The following is a 19,811-nucleotide window of genomic DNA, read 5'->3' on the forward strand; positions in this document are numbered from 1 at the left end:
ATACACTGCACAGTACCACTCCTCCTGTCCTGTATATATACACTGCACAGTACCACTCCTCCTGTCCTGTATATATACACTGCACAGTACCCCTTCTCCTTCCCTGTATACACTGCACAGTACCACTCCTCCTGTCCTGTATATATACACTGCACAGTACCACTCCTCCTGTATATATACACTGCACAGTACCACTCCTCCTGTCCTGTATATATACACTGCACAGTACCACTCCCCCTGTCCTGTATATATACACTGTACAGTACCACTCCTCCTGTCCTGTATATATACACTGCACAGTACCACTCCTCCTGTCCTGTATATATACACTGCACAGTACCACTCCTCCTGTCCTGTATATATACACTGCACAGTACCACTCCTCCTGCCCTGTATATATACACTGCACAGTACCACTCCTCCTGTCCTGTATATATACACTGCACAGTACCACTCCTCCTGTCCTGTATATATACACTGCACAGTACCACTTCTCCTGTCCTGTATATATACACTGCACAGTACCACTTCTCCTGTCCTGTATATATACACTGCACAGTACCACTCCTCCTGTCCTGTATATACACTGCACAGTACCACTCCTCCTGTATATATACACTGCACAGTACCACTCCTCCTGTCCTGTATATATACACTGCACAGTACCACTCCTCCTGTCCTGTATATATACTCTGCACAGTACCACTCCTCCTGTCCTGTATATATACACTGCACAGTACCACTCCTCCTGTATATATACACTGCACAGTACCACTCCTCCTGTATATATACACTGCACAGTACCACTCCTCCTGTATATATACACTGCACAGTACCACTCCTCCTGTATATACACACTGCACAGTACCACTCCTCCTGTATATATACACTGCACAGTACCACTCCTCCTGCATTCATACACTGTACAGCACCACTCCTCCTGTCCTGTATATATACACTGCACAGCACCACTCCTCCTGTCCTGTATATATACACTGCACAGCACCACTCCTCCTGTCCTGTATATATACACTGCACAGCACCACTCCTCCTGTCCTGTATATATACACTGCACAGCACCACTCCTCCTGTCCTGTATATATACACTGCACAGTACCACCCCTCCTGTCCTGTATATATACACTGCACAGTACCACTCCTCCTGTATATATACACTGCACAGTACCACTCCTCCTGTATATATACACTGCACAGTACCACTCCTCCTGTATATACACACTGCACAGTACCACTCCTCCTGTATATACACACTGCACAGTACCACTCCTCCTGTATATATACACTGCACAGTACCACCCCTCCTGTCCTGTATATATACACTGTACAGTACCACTCCTCCTGTCCTGTATATATACACTGCACAGTACCACTCCTCCTGTATATATACAGTGCACAGTACCACTCCTCCTGTCCTGTATATATACACTGCACAGTACCACTTCTCCTGTCCTGTATATACGCTGCACAGTACCACCCCTCCTGTATATATACACTGCACAGTACCACTCCTCCTGTATATATAAACTGCACAGTACCACTCCCCCTGTATATATACACTGCACAGTACCACTCCTCCTGTCCTGTATATATACACTGCACAGTACCACTCCTCCTGTCCTGTATATATACACTGCACAGTACCACTCCTTCTGTCCTGTATATATACACTGCACAGTACCACTCCTCCTGTCCTGTATATATACACTGCACAGTACCACTCCTCCTATCCTGTATATATACACTGTACAGTATCACTTCTCCTGTCCTGTATATATACACTGCACAGTACCACTCCTCCTGTATATATAAACTGCACAGTACCACTCCCCCTGTATATATACACTGCACAGTACCACTCCTCCTGTCCTGTATATATACACTGTACAGTACCACTCCCCCTGTATATATACACTGCACAGTACCACTCCTCCTGTCCTGTATATATACACTGTACAGTACCACTTCTCCTGTATATATATACACTGCACAGTACCACTCCTCCTGTCCTGTATATATACACTGTACAGTACCACTCCTCCTGTCCTGTATATATACACTGCACAGCACCACTCCTCCTGTCCTGTATATATACACTGCACAGCACCACTTCTCCTGTCCTGTATATATACACTGCACAGTACCACTCCTCCTGTCCTGTATATATACACTGCACAGTACCACTCCTTCTGTCCTGTATATATACACTGCACAGTACCACTCCTCCTGTCCTGTATATATACACTGCACAGTACCACTCCTCCTATCCTGTATATATACACTGTACAGTATCACTTCTCCTGTCCTGTATATATACACTGCACAGTACCACTCCTCCTGTATATATAAACTGCACAGTACCACTCCCCCTGTATATATACACTGCACAGTACCACTCCTCCTGTCCTGTATATATACACTGTACAGTACCACTCCCCCTGTATATATACACTGCACAGTACCACTCCTCCTGTCCTGTATATATACACTGTACAGTACCACTTCTCCTGTATATATATACACTGCACAGTACCACTCCTCCTGTCCTGTATATATACACTGTACAGTACCACTCCTCCTGTCCTGTATATATACACTGCACAGCACCACTCCTCCTGTCCTGTATATATACACTGCACAGCACCACTTCTCCTGTCCTGTATATATACACTGCACAGTACCACTCCTCCTGTCCTGTATATATACACTGCACAGTACCACTCCTCCTATCCTGTATATATACACTGTACAGTACCACTTCTCCTGTCCTGTATATACACGGCACAGTACTACTTCTGCTGTTCTGTATATATACACGGCACAGTACTTCTCATATATATATATATATATATATATATATATATATATATATATATATATATATATATATATATATATATATATATATATACAGTGCTGGCCAAAAGTATTGGCACCCCTGCTGTTCTGTCAGATAATACTCAGTTTCTTGCAATCACAAATTCTTTGGTCTTATTATCTTCATTTAATTTGCTTGCAAGGAAAAAACACAAAAGAGAATGAAGCAAAAATCAAATCATTGATCATTTCACACAAAACTCCAAAAATGGGCCAGACAAAAGTATTGGCACCCTCAGCCTAATACTTGGTTGCACAACCTTTAGCCAAAATAACTGGGAACAACCGCTTCCGGTAACCATCAATGAGTTTCTTACAATGCTCTGCTGGAATTGTAGACCATTCTTCTTTGTAAACTGCTCCAGGTCCCTGATATTTGAAGGGCGCCTTCTCCAAACTGCCATTTTGAGATCTCTCCACAGGTGTTCTATGGGATTCAGGTCTGGACTCATTGCTGGTCACCTTAGAAGTCTCCAGTGCTTTCTCTCAAACCATTTTATAGTGCTTTTGGAAGTGTGTTTTGGGTCATTGTTCTGCTGGAAGACCCATGACCTCTGAGGGAGACCCAGCTTTCTCACACTGGGCCCTACATTATGCTGCAAAATTTGTTGGTAGTCTTCAGACTTCATAATGCCATGCACACGGTCAAGCAGTCCAGTGCCAGAGGCAGCAAAGCAACCCCAAAACATCAGGGAACCTCCGCCATGTTTGACTGTAGGGACCGTGTTCTTTTCTTTGAATGCCTCTTTTTTTTCCTGTACACTCTGTGTTGATGCTTTTTCCCATCTACTTTTGTCTCATCTGACCAGAGAACATTCTTCCAAAACGTTTTAGGCTTTCTCAGGTAAGTTTTGACAAACTCCAGCCTGGCTGTTTTATGTCTCGGGGTAAGAAGTGGGGTCTTCCTGGGTATCCTACCATACAGTCCCTTTTCATTCAGACGCCGACGGATAGTACGGGTTGACACTGTTGTACCCTCGGACTGCAGGGCAGCTTGAACTTGTTTGGATGTTAGTCGAGGTTCTTTATCCACCATCCGCACAATCTTGCGTTGAAATCTCTCGTCAGTTTTTCTTTTCCGTCCACATCTATGGAGGTTAGCCACAGTGCCATGGGCTTTACACTTCTTGATGACACTGCGCACGGAAGACACAGGAACATTCAGGTCTTTGGAGATGGATTTGTAGCCTTGAGATTGCTCATGCTTCCTCACAATTTGGTTTCTCAAGTCCTCAGACAGTTCTTTGGTCTTCTTTCTTTTCTCCATGCTCAATGTGGTCACACAAGGACACAAGACAGAGGTTGAGTCAACTTTAATCCATGTTAACTGGCTGCAAGTGTGATTTAGTTATTGCCAACACCTGTTAGGTGCCACAGGTAAGTTACAGGTGCTGTTAATTACACCAATTACAGAAGCATCACATGATGCATCAAACAGTGCCAATACTTTTGTCCACCCCCTTTTTTAGGTTTGGTGTGGAATTATATCCAATTTGGCTTTAGGACAATTCTTTTTGTGTTTTTTTCATTGAAGACAAATTAAATGAAGATAATAAGACCAAAGAATTTGTGATTGCAATCATTTTCAGGAAGAAACAGAGTATTATCTGACAGAATTGCAGGGGTGCCAATACTTTTGGCCAGCACTATATATATATATATACACACACACACAAGGTCCTAAGCAAGTGCCAAGTCAATTTTAGAGATGTTAAAGCTTAATTACAAAGTAGAGGGAACAAAGAGTATAAGCTGATGATGCAGTGCAGGCCCCGACGCGCGTTTCGCAGATGTGCTGCTTCCAGGGGGGTTAGTTTAGAGATTCAATGATATTGTGGTGTATTTATACCAAAAATGAACTCCGTGGTGGCAGCAGTTGAAAAGCAGAAATAGACCACAGTATCATTGACTCTCTAAACTAACCCCTGTGGAAGAAGCACATCAATGAAATGCGCGTCGGGGCGTGCAGTGCATCATCAGGTTATACTCTTTGTTCCCTCTACTTTTTGCACTTTAAATCATTTTACACTTTACTTGACTCTTTTCTAAGAAGATGCATACACATTTGATTTATTTATAATCATGATGAAGTATATTATAGATTATTGTGCTAAACATTGTACGTATTATGGAGCTTGGGTTCCCTCTTCTGGAATAGAGTGGCATTGTTAGGTGGTGTAGTCTTTCTGACCTGTTTTTTCCCCTTGGTTTTACTATTTTATGGTTTATTTATAATAAAATAAAGTACATTATATTTTGAATGGCTATAGCTTCCTTTTCTGTATAGATTGATCATGTTATGTGAGGAGCCATAACAGCCTTTATTCCCTGCAGATCTGCTCTGCTTCATAGTATAACATTGGAGTGAACGTGGTCATATAATACATCACTTAGCAGTCACGTTATACACCTGGGTGAGGAGCCATAAGAGCCTATATTCCCTGCAGATCTGCTCTGCGGCATAGTATACACTCATAGGTGGTGCACGTGGTTCATGGACCCGATGTGCCACGGACCAGACTTACCCTGGAGGGGCGTGATTAAGCAGCTACCTTGGTGTTCTCTGGAGCCTCTAGTGGTGAGGTCAGGCTTGTGCGGCAGGTAGCTTCCAGGTACCACTCCAGGGCGGCGTCCGGCAGTAGCAGCTGACCCCAAGGGGCAGAGACATCACTTCAGATTCCTAGATAGGGCAGGACGGCCACCGCGACAGGTTCACGCTGTGCAGGCGGGACGGCCACCGCGACAGGTTCACGCTGTGCAGGCGGGACGGCCACCGCGACAGGTTCACGCTGTGCAGGAGGGACGGCCACCGCGACACGTTCACGCTGTGCAGGCGGGACGGCCACCGCGACACGTTCACGCTGTGCAGGCGGGACGGCCACCGCGACACGTTCACGCTGTGCAGGCGGGACGGCCACCGCGACACGTTCACGCTGTGCAGGAGGGACGGCCACCGCGACACGTTCACGCTGTGGAGGGACGGCCACCGCGACACGTTCACGCTGTGCAGGAGGGGCGGCCACCGCGACACGTTCACGCTGTGCAGGCGGGACGGCCACCGCGACACGTTCACGCTGTGCAGGCGGGACGGCCACGGCGACACGTTCACGCTGTGCAGGAGGGACGGCCACGGCGACACGTTCACGCTGTGCAGGAGGGACGGCCACCGCGACACGTTCACGCTGTGCAGGAGGGACGGCCACCGCGACACGTTCACGCTGTGCAGGCGGGACGGCCACCGCGACAGGTTCACGCTGTGCAGGAGGGACGGCCACCGCGACACGTTCACGCTGTGCAGGAGGGACGGCCACCGCGACACGTTCACGCTGTGCAGGAGGGACGGCCACCGCGACACGTTCACGCTGTGCAGGAGGGACGGCCACCGCGACACGTTCACGCTGTGCAGGCGGGACGGCCACCGCGACAGGTTCACGCTGTGCAGGCGGGACGGCCACCGCGGCACGTTCACGCTGTGCAGGAGGGACGGCCACCGCGACAGGTTCACGCTGTGCAGGCGGGATGGCCACCGCGACAGGTTCACGCTGTGCAGGCGGGACGGCCACCGCGACAGGTTCACGCTGTGCAGGCGGGACGGCCACCGCGGCACGTTCACGCTGTGCAGGAGGGACGGCCACCGCGACACGTTCACGCTGTGCAGGAGGGACGGCCACCGCGACACGTTCACGCTGTGCAGGCGGGAGGGCCACCGCGACACGTTCACGCTGTGCAGGAGGGGCGGCCACCGCGACACGTTCACGCTGTGCAGGAGGGGCGGCCACCGCGACACGTTCACGCTGTGCAGGAGGCGCGGCCACCGCGACACGTTCACGCTGTGCAGGAGGGGCGGCCACCGCGACACGTTCACGCTGTGCAGGAGGGGCGGCCACCGCGACACGTTCACGCTGTGCAGGAGGGGCGGCCACCGCGACACGTTCACGCTGTGCAGGAGGGGCGGCCACCGCGACAGGTTCACGCTGTGCAGGAGGGGCGGCCACCGCGACACGTTCACGCTGTGCAGGCGGGGCGGCCACCGCGACACGTTCACGCTGTGCAGGCGGGGCGGCCACCGCGACAGGTTCACGCTGTGCAGGAGGGGCGGCCACCGCGACACGTTCACGCTGTGCAGGCGGGGCGGCCACCGCGACAGGTTCACGCTGTGCAGGAGGGGCGGCCACCGCGACAGGTTCACGCTGTGCAGGAGGGGCGGCCACCGCGACAGGTTCACGCTGTGCAGGAGGGGCGGCCACCGCGACACGTTCACGCTGTGCAGGCGGGGCGGCCACCGCGACACGTTCACGCTGTGCAGGAGGGGCGGCCACCGCGACACGTTCACGCTGTGCAGGAGGGGCGGCCACCGCGACACGTTCACGCTGTGCAGGCGGGGCGGCCACCGCGACACGTTCACGCTGTGCAGGCGGGGCGGCCACCGCGACACGTTCACGCTGTGCAGGCGGGGCGGCCACCGCGACACGTTCACGCTGTGCAGGCGGGGCGGCCACCGCGACACGTTCACGCTGTGCAGGCGGGGCGGCCACCGCGACACGTTCACGCTGTGCAGGCGGGGCGGCCACCGCGACACGTTCACGCTGTGCAGCCGGGACGGCCACCGCGACACGTTCACGCTGTGCAGCCGGGACGGCCACCGCGACACGTTCACGCTGTGCAGGAGGGACGGCCACCGCGACACGTTCACGCTGTGCAGGAGGGACGGCCACCGCGACACGTTCACGCTGTGCAGGAGGGACGGCCACCGCGACACGTTCACGCTGTGCAGGAGGGACGGCCACCGCGACACGTTCACGCTGTGCAGGAGGGACGGCCACCGCGACACGTTCACGCTGTGCAGGAGGGACGGCCACCGCGACACGTTCACGCTGTGCAGGCGGGACGGCCACCGCGACACGTTCACGCTGTGCAGGCGGGACGGCCACCGCGACACGTTCACGCTGTGCAGGCGGGACGGCCACCGCGACACGTTCACGCTGTGCAGGAGGGACGGCCACCGCGACACGTTCACGCTGTGCAGGAGGGACGGCCACCGCGACACGTTCACGCTGTGCAGGAGGGACGGCCACCGCGACACGTTCACGCTGTGCAGGAGGGACGGCCACCGCGACACGTTCACGCTGTGCAGGCGGGACGGCCACCGCGACACGTTCACGCTGTGCAGGCGGGACGGCCACCGCGACACGTTCACGCTGTGCAGGCGGGACGGCCACCGCGACACGTTCACGCTGTGCAGGAGGGACGGCCACCGCGACACGTTCACGCTGTGCAGGAGGGGCGGCCACCGCGACACATTCACGCTGTGCAGGAGGGGCGGCCACCGCGACACGTTCACGCTGTGCAGGAGGGGCGGCCACCGCGACACGTTCACGCTGTGCAGGAGGGGCGGCCACCGCGACACGTTCACGCTGTGCAGGAGGGGCGGCCACCGCGACACGTTCACGCTGTGCAGGCGGGGCGGCCACCGCGACACGTTCACGCTGTGCAGGCGGGGCGGCCACCGCGACACGTTCACGCTGTGCAGCCGGGGCGGCCACCGCGACACGTTCACGCTGTGCAGCCGGGGCGGCCACCGCGACACGTTCACGCTGTGCAGGCGGGACGGCCACCGCGACACGTTCACGCTGTGCAGGAGGGGCGGCCACCGCGACACGTTCACGCTGTGCAGGCGGGGCGGCCACCGCGACACGTTCCCGCTGTGCAGGAGGGGCGGCCACCGCGACACGTTCACGCTGTGCAGGCGGGGCGGCCACCGCGACACGTTCACGCTGTGCAGGCGGGGCGGCCACCGCGACACGTTCACGCTGTGCAGGCGGGGCGGCCACCGCGACACGTTCACGCTGTGCAGCCGGGACGGCCACCGCGACACGTTCACGCTGTGCAGGCGGGACGGCCACCGCGACACGTTCACGCTGTGCAGGCGGGACGGCCACCGCGACACGTTCACGCTGTGCAGGCGGGACGGCCACCGCGACACGTTCACGCTGTGCAGGAGGGACGGCCACCGCGACACGTTCACGCTGTGCAGGAGGGACGGCCACCGCGACACGTTCACGCTGTGCAGGAGGGACGGCCACCGCGACACGTTCACGCTGTGCAGGAGGGACGGCCACCGCGACACGTTCACGCTGTGCAGGAGGGGCGGCCACCGCGACACGTTCACGCTGTGCAGGCGGGACGGCCACCGCGACACGTTCACGCTGTGCAGGCGGGACGGCCACGGCGACACGTTCACGCTGTGCAGGAGGGACGGCCACGGCGACACGTTCACGCTGTGCAGGAGGGACGGCCACCGCGACACGTTCACGCTGTGCAGGCGGGACGGCCACCGCGACACGTTCACGCTGTGCAGGAGGGACGGCCACCGCGACACGTTCACGCTGTGCAGGCGGGACGGCCACCGCGACACGTTCACGCTGTGCAGGCGGGACGGCCACCGCGACACGTTCACGCTGTGCAGGCGGGACGGCCACCGCGACACGTTCACGCTGTGCAGGAGGGAAGGCCACCGCGACAGGTTCACGCTGTGCAGGCGGGACGGCCACCGCGACAGGTTCACGCTGTGCAGGCGGGACGGCCACCGCGACACGTTCACGCTGTGCAGGAGGGACGGCCACCGCGACACGTTCACGCTGTGCAGGCGGGACGGCCACAGCGACACGTTCACGCTGTGCAGGCGGGACGGCCACCGCGACACGATCACGCTGTGCAGGCGGGACGGCCACCGCGACACGTTCACGCTGTGCAGGCGGGACGGCCACCGCGACACGTTCACGCTGTGCAGGCGGGACGGCCACCGCGACACGTTCACGCTGTGCAGGCGGGACGGCCACCGCGACAAGTTCACGCTGTGCAGGCGGGACGGCCACCGCGACATGTTCACGCTGTGCAGGAGGGACGGCCACCGCGACACGTTCACGCTGTGCAGGAGGGACGGCCACCGCGACACGTTCACGCTGTGCAGGCGGGACGGCCACCGCAACACGTTCACGCTGTGCAGGCGGGACGGCCACCGCGACACGTTCACGCTGTGCAGGCGGGACGGCCACCGCGACACGTTCACGCTGTGCAGGAGGGACGGCCACCGCGACAGGTTCACGCTGTGCAGGAGGGACGGCCACCGCGACAGGTTCACGCTGTGCAGGCGGGACGGCCACCGCGACACGTTCACGCTGTGCAGGCGGGACGGCCACTGCGACAGGTTCAGACTGATAGGTCTCGGGATAGCAGTCAGGTACCGCTGAAGCGGTTTCAGGATACGGACAAACTATACTAGACTAATGGGACACAGGATACGGGAACAGCTTTAACAAACTAGGGCCGAGGGGACCTGGCAACATACAGTTACTTACCAAACCACCTAACAGTAACTATAGGGGTTGCTCAGGACCTCCCTATAAGGCAGGGTGCCTTATATACAACATGCCTTGCAGCTATTGGCTGGGCGACATCTTGCGGGTGAACACATTACTAAATTCCTCTCAGTTGTAGCTGGGGGCATTTACCATGTACGCTCGCTGCCCCTTTAACAACAGGGGAGTGTGCACACAAGTGCCCAAGGCACGCTGCCGGGACCTGCGCCACGCTCACCAGGAAGTAGAAGGCGCCCGTCGGGACAGCGACGAGGGTCGGAGCAGTGAGTAAACCGGCCTCCCTGTATGGATGGAGAAGAGAACACCATGCAGGGGCACTGGCAATAGCGTGGTCTGATAATCGCCACATAGCAGTCACCATGTTATACACCAGTGTGAGGAGCCATAAAAGCCTTTATTCCCTGCAGGTCTGCTCTGCCCCATAGTAAAACCGGGTAGATCATCTCTAGTAGAGGATGGGAGGAGTAGTGATCACATGACTGTGGATGACGGGAGGAGTCCTTGTCTCTATCGGTGCTCTTTTCCCCTGTCATAGAAAATATTAAGATTCCTAAAGCCACTAGTGCGATGGCATTCACCCCCTCTCCTCCTCTCACAGATTTGCAGTAGGAGAGAGCACTTACCATCTACCAGCCTCTTCTGATAATAGGACCATACAGTTAACATAGGGTGTAGCGAGGAATCCTAATTACAATGTGGGAAGTCGTTTTGAAGCCCAAGTGCCAATGAGGATGTTGCTTGTGTGGAAGACTGAGATGTACAGAATAGGCAGGAAAAACCTCTTAAGTTATCAAAGAATTGAAGCGAATATTTCACACTTGTTAAAGATAGCTATTGTTCATCCAGGATGCACATTCCTTTCATCAAACCATCTTCGGCTGAGGCATTGGTATTAAAGCTTGTACAGATCTGATAGCGATGGGACATTTTCAGCTTCTGGGCAAATAGGGGAAGAATATGCATGTTTTTTTCCTAACTGTAACCCCTGCCTATAAGCTCTAAATCAAAAGTACCCAGATAACTGACAACAGCCATGTCATGTTTGGTCTCTGGGAAATGATCATCAGGAGTGAAGTTATCTCATAAGTTGAGGATTTGATAAAATGCTGAAGGACTAAGAACAACACACAACCCGGCCCACATGAGGTCATCAAGGAGGGTGTATGGGTGAAACTGAGGTGCTGAAAAAAGATCACTGCAAATTATGATCTGTGTTCAATGCTAAGGAAGATGCATATCCATGTAGGCCTGTTGACCAACCGTTTTCAATTTGATTGCTCCCATCCACTAGTTTCTTCTGTTAATCCTGTTTATTTTCTGTAACTGTATATTCTGTATTGTTTTGTCCCCTTAGTAAAATCTTTTGCATATTTTTTTTTTATAAACACTGCCTATCGTTCTGGTTTAAATCTAATATGTAATAGTTCTGTTCCTTTTGTTCAGTAACCCACACCCCGAAGCCATATGCTAGCTACCAGGCCTCCAGTCAGCCTATATAAACGACTGGTGGTGGCAGCTAGTAGTAGTACTTAGGTTATCGTGGAGTTAGCCGTGACCATACTGGAGGTATATACAAATATTCCATGCGTGAGAATCAGTGGTGTATAAACCATACGCTCATGGTTAGTTACCCAAAAACCGGCCTATTAGTGGAAACAGCTGCCATTTCCACTAATTGTAGGCAAATCACGTAATTGTCCAGACGATAGGGGGCAGCAGAGAGCGGTTCGCTCCAAAGAGAACAACAGGAGGGTTATATGACAACTGCCCCGGTTGCGATCTTTGACGCCCCCCCATCTTTTCTTTATACATTATTGGGCCTACATAGTGAAAATGGCAGCAACGATGACTGTGCCCTCCGTTATGCTGGAGCCCCCCCCAGTAATCAGACAAGTCTTAGCTTCACGTTTTATTTCTCCATTAGCCTTCATTATAAAAGCAAATAATTAAATAATGGGATTTCCCTTCACACCAGTGTACGAGTTCAAGTAAAGTGTTGTCACCTAGGGAAGGCACGCTCCCTGCTCCCCCGCCACACCCCGACCCACCACGGCTCGCCCCCTAGGGGGTCATCTGATTAGTGCAAGGACAGAAACACAACTTCCCCTGGAATGTGGGCTGTGCCCCCCTGGCGGCCGACGTGTGCACAGGACGGGGTGGGGGGGGCTGTTGCATTGGTCCCGCTGCAGAGTCATCACTCACACATCTGTCAATCATCCACCGAGTGCTCTGCTGGGTGCAAGCTATGGCCCTGTGTGCTGCGGGTCTGTGTATCAGGGTCCCCAGAACTGGATAGAACTGGGGAGGGGCGTCAGGCTGACACACAGACCCCGATTATAGGGCCGCCACCACCACCCAGCAGCGTGCAGTGGTCCCACATATCATCCGTGCAGCCAGCTGCAGCGGGGGGGACCACACTGCCGTAGTAACGGGGGAGCAGGCAGGTCGCAGTCGCTGCTGTTATGGCTTTGGAATTTGCAGTTAATTTAATTCAGACCCAAAAACTTGCAAACAAACACATCAACACACGCACCTATGTACAGAGCGCAGCGCCATCCCTACACCCCCCGCGCATCAGCACCTCGACCCGTCCTCTATTTATTAGTACCCACAACCCCATCTTGAAGCGTCAGCATCATAAACTCTGCCACCCAGTAGCAGGTGTTCCTCCACTCCTTCCCCGGGCGGCGGCTCTCCCTCCACTCCTTCCCCGGGCGGCGGCTCTCCCTCCACTCCTTCCCCGGGCGGCGGCTCTCCCTCCACTCCTTCCCCGGGCGGCGGCTCTCCCTCCACTCCTTCCCCGGGCGGCGGCTCTCCCTCCACTCCTTCCCAGGGAGGCGGCTCTCCCTCCACTCCTTCCCAGGGAGGCGGCTCTCCCTCCACTCCTTCCCCGGGCGGAGGCTCTCCCTCCACTCCGCCACCGGGCGGCGGCTCTCCCTCCACTCCGCCCCCGGGCAGCGGCTCTCCCTCCACCGCGCCCCCTCTCCCTCCACTCCGCCCCCGAGCGGCCCCTCTCCCTCCACTCCTTCCCCGGGCGGCCCCTCTCCCTCCACCGCGCCCCCGAGCGGCCCCTCTCCCTCCACTCCGCCCTCGGGCGGCGGCTCTCCCTCCACCGCGCCCCCTCTCCCTCCACTCCGCCCTCGAGCGGCGGCTCTCCCTCCACTCCTTCCCCGGGCGGCGGCTCTCCCTCCACTCCGCTCCCGGGCGGCGGCTCTCCCTCCACCCCGCCCCCGGGCGGCCCCTCTCCCTCCACCCCGCCCCCTCTCCCTCCACTCCGCCCCCGAGCGGCGGCTCTCCCTCCACTCCTTCCCCGGGCGGCCCCTCTCCCTCCACCGCGCCCCCTCTCCCTCCACTCCGCCCCCGAACGGCGGCTCTCCCTCCACTCCTTCCCCGGGCGGCCCCTCTCCCTCCACCGCGCCCCCTCTCCCTCCACTCCGCCCCCGAACGGCGGCTCTCCCTCCACTCCTTCCCCGGGAGGCGGCTCTCCCTCCACTCCTTCCCCAGGCGGCGGCTCTCCTTCCACTCCTTCCCCGGGCGGCGGCTCTCCCTCCACCTCGCCCCCGAGCGGCGGCTCTCCCTCCACTCCGCCCCCGAGCGGCCCCTCTCTCTCCACTCCGCCCCCGAGCGGCGGCTCTCCCTCCACTCCTTTCCCCGGGCGGCGGCTCTCACTCCACTCCTTCCCCGAGCGGCGGCTCTCACTTCACCTTGCCCCCGGGCGGCCCCTCTCTCTCCACTGCACCCCCGAGTGGCGGCTCTCCCTCCACTCCGCCCCCGAGCGGCGGCTCTCCCTCCACTCCGCCCCCGGGCGGCCCTTCTCCCTCCACTCCGCCCCCGGGCGGCCCCTCTCCCTCCACTGCACCCCCGAGTGGCCCCTTTCCCTCCACTGCGCCCCCTAGCGGCCCCCAGGCATCGGCTCTCCCTCCACTCTGCCCGCCCCCAGGCATCGGCTCTCCCTCCACTCTGCCCGCCCCCAGGCATCGGCTCTCCCTCCACTCTGCCCGCCCCCAGGCATCGGCTCTCCCTCCACTCTGCCCGCCCCCAGGCATCGGCTCTCCCTCCACTCTGCCCGCCCCCAGGCATCGGCTCTCCCTCCACTCTGCCCGCCCCCAGGCATCGGCTCTCCCTCCACTCTGCCCGCCCCCAGGCATCGGCTCTCCCTCCACTCTGCCCGCCCCCAGGCATCGGCTCTCCCTCCACTCTGCCCGCCCCCAGGCATCGGCTCTCCCTCCACTCTGCCCGCCCCCAGGCATCGGCTCTCCCTCCACTCTGCCCGCCCCCAGGCATTGGCTCTCCCTCCACTCTGCCCGCCCCCAGGCATCGGCTCTCCCTCCACTCTGCCCGCCCCCAGGCATCGGCTCTCCCTCCACTCTGCCCGCCCCCAGGCATCGGCTCTCCCTCCACTCCGCCGCCAGCTAACTCCGCTAAACACCTTCCAAAACTGGCTTCCTTGATTCAACCGCGAGGAGAAGCACGCACAGGGATGGTGAGCAGGAGCCTTCTGTGACACTTTGGTATACAGGAGTACAACTGTAACGGAGGCTGAGCTACTACCCCCCCAAGGTAGAATGCAGATGTGATGGAGGCAGAGATGATGAGGATATTTGCGTACGATGAGTGACTTCATCTGCCCAATCACTTCCAGCAGCGCTAACTACAAGGATAAAGGCTGTGTATCGTCTCGGCTTCTGTAGGCGACATCTGCAGCTCAGACATTAAGTATCGGGGAGTAGAATGGGGGTTATACTTCCCGTAAACGACTGGCACAGCAGAGGGGCCGCACAGCAATAAACATACTGTCCCCCGAAGCGTACAATCTATTCCAGTGAAATATTGGTCAGAAACGTGAAATATGGCGCGGCTCCTGCCGACTGATGGAGGAACAAGACCCGACCTCCCGGCCGCCATCGCCGTGCGCCAGCTCTAGTATCAAACTATTAGTCTGCCCGGACCCCATACAGGCCCCAGACCGAGGAGGATGGGGGCAGCTTCCCATCAGGAGCCTGAGTGGACGGTGAGGTCCGAAACACCGGGCACCGCCCCCGAGGGACAGGATTGAAGCACAATCACTTTAGAATAATTTAAATATAATGTACAAATGATAATCCAGCTCCCGTGCCCTGCACCGGGCCCACCGCACCCTAAATCCTTCCCAGGGGTCTCCACCCCCCACCCCAGGCTCTATTCCCTCACCTCAAGCATCTACAAAAAAGCGCGTAACGCGGAAAGCAGCAGCGCGTGCAATTACCGGGGACACCGCCATAATCATGACATCCACCCCAGCGCCATGACTGCTGAAACCACAGCGCCACCACAGGCCAGAAGAGGGACTGCAGGCAGGTGAGGTTTCAAAAGTAATGGCATTTCAGATACCCCAGGGACCAAACACACACACAGGAGGGGGAAGGGCGGACAAGACACTCATACATTCTCAGAAGGCACAGCACCGTAAAGCGAGCGAGAAGTGGGGTCCATAGCATTCCCTCCATACCCCAGTATTGCAGAGCCCCCCATACACGACTTATTGCTTGTCTGGGTGGTCTCTCTCTCTATATATAACTATATATATATATATATTTATATTCGGAAATATACATCTCCTTCTAGAAGCTCATCTCTATATACAGACAGTATATATTATAGATCTCACACAATACAAAATATCGTCGTCCTCACAGTCACGAAACGCGAGCCTCGTCTGGGCGACGCCGGCGCTGTGTGATCCCTGAGGCTTTGGAGCAGCGCTCCCTCTTGTCCCCTGCACCTTCTCGCACTCCTTCCCCGGATTTAGAGTCTTCTAAGACTTTAGAGGACAGTGCATTCAGTGTGGGCGAAGGGGGCGGCTGAGAAGAGGAGGTACCCCACAAATACCAGGGTAGTCAGGAGATGGAGGTTGTCTGTTGGGGGAAGCAGAAGTGCTGTAATGGACTACAACCTGCAATCTCCTGTGCAGGGACAGGGGGGTCACCATCGAGGGGACGCTAAGAATTGTCTATCACCAGGGGCCCCTCGGGGCTGCCTTCTCCAGGAGTGTGTGGAAGCGGCCAGAATCGCAGCATGGACAGGCGCATTTCATCCATTTTACCATTGGTCAGATCCAGGCTGGGAGTGGGGACAATCCGCGGCACAGGGGGGTCTTCTTTGCGCCGTCTACGAGTACGGACCTCCAAGCAATTCTGCCCCTTCATGTGGCGCTGGAGGTGGTCTTCTTTAGCAAAGGCCTTGTGGCACAGGGAGCATTCGTAGGGGCGGTCGCCGGTATGGAGGTGCATGTGATTCTTCAGGTCATAGCTGTGCAGGAAGCGGGCGCTGCAATGCTCACAGCAATACGGACGCTCGCCTGTGTGCTTCCGCATGTGGATCTTCAGCTTGTCGTTCCTGGAGGGAAGGAGAAGGAAGACATCAAGGACAGATGTATACAGTGGGCAGAGCTGCTGTATTCAGCCTCTAGGGGGCACTAAACTACTACATACAGCGGGCAGAGCTGCTGTATTCAGCCTCTAGGGGGCGCTACACTACACTACTACATACAGGGGGCAGATCTGCTGTATTCAGCCTCTAGGGGGCACTACACTACTACATACAGGGAGCAGATCTGCTGTATTCAGCCTCTAGGGGGCACTACACTACTACATACAGGGAGCAGATCTGCTGTATTCAGCCTCTAGGGGGCACTAAACTACTACATACAAGGGGCAGAGCTGCTGTATTCAGCCTCTAGGGGGCACTAAACTACTACATACAGGGGGCAGAGCTGCTGTATTCAGCCTCTAGGGGGCACTACACTACACTACTACATACAGGGAGCAGATCAGCTGTATTCAGCCTCTAGGAGGCACTAAACTACTACATACAGGGGGTAGAGCTGCTGTATTCAGCCTCTAGGGGGCGCTAGACTACAGTCCTACATACAGGGGGCAGATCTGCTGTATTCAGCCTCTAGGGGGCGCTACACTACAGTCCTACATACAGGGGGCAGATCTGCTGTATTCAGCCTCTAGGTGGCACTACACTACACTACTACATACAGGGGGCAGATCTGCTGTATTCAGCCTCTAGGGGGCACTACACTACAGTACTACATACAGGGAGCAGATCTGCTGTATTCCGCCTCTAGGGGGCGCTACACTACTACATACAGGGAGCAGATCTGCTGTATTCAGCCTCTAGGGGGCACTAAACTACTACATACAAGGGGCAGAGCTGCTGTATTCAGCCTCTAGGGGGCACTACACTACACTACTACATACAGGGAGCAGATCAGCTGTATTCAGCCTCTAGGAGGCACTAAACTACTACATACAGGGGGTAGAGCTGCTGTATTCAGCCTCTAGGGGGCGCTAGACTACAGTCCTACATACAGGGGGCAGATCTGCTGTATTCAGCCTCTAGGGGGCGCTACACTACACTACTACATACAGGGGGCAGAGCTGCTGTATTCAGCCTCTAGGGGGCGCTAGACTACAGTCCTACATACAGGGGGCAGATCTGCTGTATTCAGCCTCTAGGGGGCGCTACACTACAGTCCTACATACAGGGGGCAGATCTGCTGTATTCAGCCTCTAGGGGGCACTACACTACAGTCCTACATACAGGGGGCAGATCTGCTGTATTCAGCCTCTAGGTGGCACTACACTACACTACTACATACAGGGGGCAGATCTGCTGTATTCAGCCTCTAGGGGGCACTACACTACAGTACTACATACAGGGAGCAGATCTGCTGTATTCCGCCTCTAGGGGGCGCTACACTACTACATACAGGGAGCAGATCTGCTGTATTCAGCCTCTAGGGGGCACTAAACTACTACATACAAGGGGCAGAGCTGCTGTATTCAGCCTCTAGGGGGCACTACACTACACTACTACATACAGGGAGCAGATCAGCTGTATTCAGCCTCTAGGAGGCACTAAACTACTACATACAGGGGGTAGAGCTGCTGTATTCAGCCTCTAGGGGGCGCTAGACTACAGTCCTACATACAGGGGGCAGATCTGCTGTATTCAGCCTCTAGGGGGCGCTACACTACACTACTACATACAGGGGGCAGAGCTGCTGTATTCAGCCTCTAGGGGGCGCTAGACTACAGTCCTACATACAGGGGGCAGATCTGCTGTATTCAGCCTCTAGGGGGCGCTACACTACAGTCCTACATACAGGGGGCAGATCTGCTGTATTCAGCCTCTAGGGGGCACTACACTACAGTCCTACATACAGGGGGCAGATCAGCTGTATTCAGCCTCTAGGGGGCGCTGCACTACAGTACTACATACAGGGAGCAGAGCTGCTGTATTCAGCCTCTAGGGGGCGCTAGACTACAGTCCTACATACAGGGGGCAGATCAGCTGTATTCAGCCTCTAGGGGGCACTACACTACACTACTACATACAGGGGGCAGATCTGCTGTATTCAGCCTCTAGGGGGCACTACACTACACTACTACATACAGGGGGCAGATCTGCTGTATTCAGCCTCTAGGGGGCGCTGCACTACAGTCCTACATACAGGGGGCAGATCTGCTGTATTCAGCCTCTAGGGGGCACTACACTACTACATACAGGGGCAGATCTGCTGTATTCAGCCTCTAGGGGGCGCTACACTACACTACTACATACAGGGGGCAGATCTGCTGTATTCAGCCTCTAGGGGGCGCTGCACTACATACAGGGGGCAGATCTGCTGTATTCAGCCTCTAGGGGGCGCTGCACTACATACAGGGGGCAGATCTGCTGTATTCAGCCTCTAGGGGGCACTACACTACAGTCCTACATACAGTGGGCAGATCTGCTGTATTCAGCCTCTAGGGGGCGCTAAACTACAGTCCTACATACAGGGGGCAGATCTGCTGTATTCAGCCTCTAGGGGGCACTACACTACACTACTACATACAGGGGGCAGATCTGCTGTATTCAGCCTTTAGGGGGCACTACACTACACTACTACATACAGGGGGCAGATCTGCTGTATTCAGCCTCTAGGGGGCACTACACTACAGTACTACATACAGGGAGCAGATCTGCTGTATTCAGCCTCTAGGGGGCACTACACTACTACATACAGGGGCAGATCTGCTGTATTCAGCCTCTAGGGGGCACTACACTACACTACTACATACAGGGGGCAGATCTGCTGTATTCAGCCTCTAGGGGGCACTACACTACTACATACAGGGGGCAGATCTGCTGTATTCAGCCCCTAAGGGGCGCTACACTACACTACTACATACAGGGGGCAGATCTGCTGTATTCAGCCTCTAGGGGGCACTACACTACAGTACTACATACAGGGGGCAGATCTGCTGTATTCAGCCTCTAGGGGGCACTACACTACACTACTACATACAGGGGGCAGATCTGCTGTATTCAGCCTCTAGGGGGCACTACACTACAGTACTACATACAGGGAGCAGATCTGCTGTATTCAGCCTCTAGGGGGCACTACACTACTACATACAGGGGCAGATCTGCTGTATTCAGCCTCTAGGGGGCGCTACACTACACTACTACATACAGGGAGCAGATCTGCTGTATTCAGCCTCT

General features: G+C 55.9%; 1 protein-coding gene across 1 annotated transcript in view; it reads right to left on the reverse strand.

The window, feature by feature from the left end:
- Positions 1 to 14,732: 14,732 nt before the first annotated feature.
- The window catches only part of ZBTB7B (zinc finger and BTB domain containing 7B), an 83,753-nt gene continuing 78,674 nt past the window's right edge, over positions 14,733 to 19,811 (reverse strand). The window contains exon 3 of the mRNA XM_073669097.1: positions 14,733 to 16,649. Within this exon, the coding sequence (XP_073525198.1) occupies positions 16,253 to 16,649 (397 nt within the window). The 3' untranslated portion in view covers positions 14,733 to 16,252. The remainder of the gene's footprint in view (positions 16,650 to 19,811) is intronic.

Source organism: Phyllobates terribilis, unplaced genomic scaffold, assembly GCF_046119375.1.
Source record: "Phyllobates terribilis strain yellow unplaced genomic scaffold, ASM4611937v1 Scaffold_2288__1_contigs__length_146043, whole genome shotgun sequence".
Taxonomy (NCBI): Eukaryota; Metazoa; Chordata; class Amphibia; order Anura; family Dendrobatidae; genus Phyllobates; species Phyllobates terribilis.